The sequence below is a fragment of the Raphanus sativus genome, chromosome 9, assembly GCF_000801105.2.
Source record: "Raphanus sativus cultivar WK10039 chromosome 9, ASM80110v3, whole genome shotgun sequence".
Lineage (NCBI taxonomy): Eukaryota > Viridiplantae > Streptophyta > Magnoliopsida > Brassicales > Brassicaceae > Raphanus > Raphanus sativus.
This window is the reverse complement of record NC_079519.1, coordinates 31,768,899-31,770,974: the sequence shown is the minus strand read 5'-3', so window position 1 is coordinate 31,770,974 and position 2,076 is coordinate 31,768,899. Positions and strand designations below refer to the sequence as shown.

General features: G+C 38.9%; 1 protein-coding gene across 1 annotated transcript; it reads left to right on the top strand.

Moving 5' to 3' along the window:
* LOC108823960 (uncharacterized) lies at positions 1 to 1,780 on the top strand. The gene is made up of 4 exons (XM_018597276.2): positions 1 to 364; positions 436 to 531; positions 1,165 to 1,337; positions 1,393 to 1,780. The coding sequence occupies exons 1-4, from the start codon at positions 67 to 69 to the stop codon at positions 1,585 to 1,587; spliced, it is 762 nt and encodes a 253-aa protein (XP_018452778.1). The 5' UTR covers positions 1 to 66; the 3' UTR covers positions 1,588 to 1,780.
* The last annotated feature ends 296 nt before the right edge of the window (positions 1,781 to 2,076 follow it).

Sequence of the window (2,076 nt, the reverse complement as noted above, 5' to 3'; positions counted from 1 at the left end):
CGAGTCCTTCCTTACCCGTAAGATTCTCTTTGCGCCGCCCAAAAGAAAAAAACAAAGAAGAAAGCAATGCCACTGTCACTAGTCCAAGCCGCTTCAGTGTCCTACTTGAGATCCCAATCAACTCTTCCCAAGCCCTCCTCCTCCTCCTCCTCTGGTATACTTCTCCAAAAGTCAATCTTTCCTGATTCGACCAAGTTGACAGCTTTCCGCCGGATCTTCCGCTCCACGAAGAAGAAACCCTCAAACGGGTCTCCTCGCGCTTCCCTGCTCGAGACGCCTGTCTTGTGGGCTGGTCGAATCTGCGTCTTTTACGCCCTCGTCAGAGCTGGTTTAGCTGGATCCAAGTCTAACCCCATCGTCTCTGGTTAGTGTTTGTTTTTTTGTGTCAAATGGTTTTAGCTTTGATTTTGATGTTAATTGGGATTCGTTCTTTAGGTTTGGAGAGTGGCGGTGTTGATGTTGAAGATGATGGTACTGCAGCTGTGGATCTTGGTTTCTCCAAGTGGATTCAGAACATTAAGGGCAAACCAGGTTTTAGTTTCAATGACTTGTTCTGTCTTTATGGGAGTTGTGTCCAAAGTCTAGAGCTTTTTATCCAATTTCACACGTTGACATATATTCTCTGTGGCCCTTTTATATATAGAGATGGTTTTGTCAATGGTTTAGTAACTTGTATTATTGTAAGTTGTATACAGTGTACTATTCTCTGTCCAAGTCAAGTCTAGAGTTTTCTATCCAATTTACATAGTGGCATATATTCTCTATGACCCTTTTTGATATAAAGATTGTTTAGTCTATGGTTTAGTAATTTGTGTCCAAGTCTAGAGCTTTTTATCGAGTTTGACTAAGTGACATATGTTTTCTATGACTCTTTTAGATATAGAGATGGTTTAGTCAATGGTTTAGTAAGAACATGCAACATACCAGTTCTTTATACTTGTATATATAAGCTGTACAGTGCACTAAGTGTAAATAATCTCAGATTCTAAACTCGAAAACCGAATAAGTTTGATCTTATTCATCTTCTGTTAACCTTTCTTCTAATAAACTAAGAAACTGCGCTTTTGAATTTGTTCCAACTGCTATTTGTCTGTGGTCTGTACATTCAGCTATCCAGCCTAAATGTTGAGCATGAGACAAATCTTTTTTTTTATGTATGGTCAGATAAGGATGCAGCTGATAAGAGGAAGCTAGTGAGCAAATGGCACCCAACGACAAAGGGAACACTAAGAAGGAACTACAGGGTACCTTCCAAAGGTGAAGGAAACCGTCTGCTCAAGGCCATTGCCTCTCTTCTCTCAGATGATGACCACTTTAGAGATGCAACATCTCACAAGGTAACAATAATCTCCACTTGTTTAATAGAACCAAACTGAGACAGTACTATTGCAGGGCTGTCAAATACGGCGAGAGAGTGCACACGGTCAAAGCGTCTGTTGCAACAACGTGAGAGCTTTGTTTGATGAGTTACCGACGCCACATTTGGTGGTTGAGATCACACCTTTTCCAGCTGGTCCGCTTACAGAGATTGATTACCTTAAGGCCGAGAAGCTGGAAAAGGTTCTTAGGTCAGGCCCCAACATCTGAAACCCTCTGCTACTAAGAGAGAGTGTTGTACCCATGTGTCTAATTTCAAAACCTGTACATACTTTTACCATCTTTTGACGCTGTGAAAGTGATGCTTTTCTCGTCAAGCATGTATCATTACCATTATCACCAGTTCTTTTTTTTTTTGAACTACTACCACTATCATGATTAAAAATATCGTTTTAAGGTTGTACATATAAGTTTCTATATTATCTGCACACAAGGATTTATGTTTGAGCATTTGTATAACAGTTGTGATTTCATCAGGCCATCTTGAATGTTAACTATGCTAAATTACAAAGTAAAAAAAGTGCACAAAATAATATTTTCTCTGCCCATCTTCAAATTTTACCAGAAGGCGAGTGCAGATAATTGCTATAGTATTATACAGTCATAAAATAGTACCATAGTTCTGAGTTAATTTTTGATGAAAGTTTATTTTTTTTTTTCCTAATCTTGTATGAACCAATAAATAATCTCATATATGGT

Coding starts and splice junctions, on each gene's coding strand:
- LOC108823960 (XM_018597276.2), top strand. CDS start 67: ATGCCACTGTCACTAGTCCAAGCCGCTTCAGTGTCCTACTTGAGATCC. Junction 365..435: donor GTCTAACCCCATCGTCTCTG/GTTAGTGTTTGT, acceptor TTCGTTCTTTAG/GTTTGGAGAGTGGCGGTGTT. Junction 1,338..1,392: donor GAGATGCAACATCTCACAAG/GTAACAATAATC, acceptor GTACTATTGCAG/GGCTGTCAAATACGGCGAGA.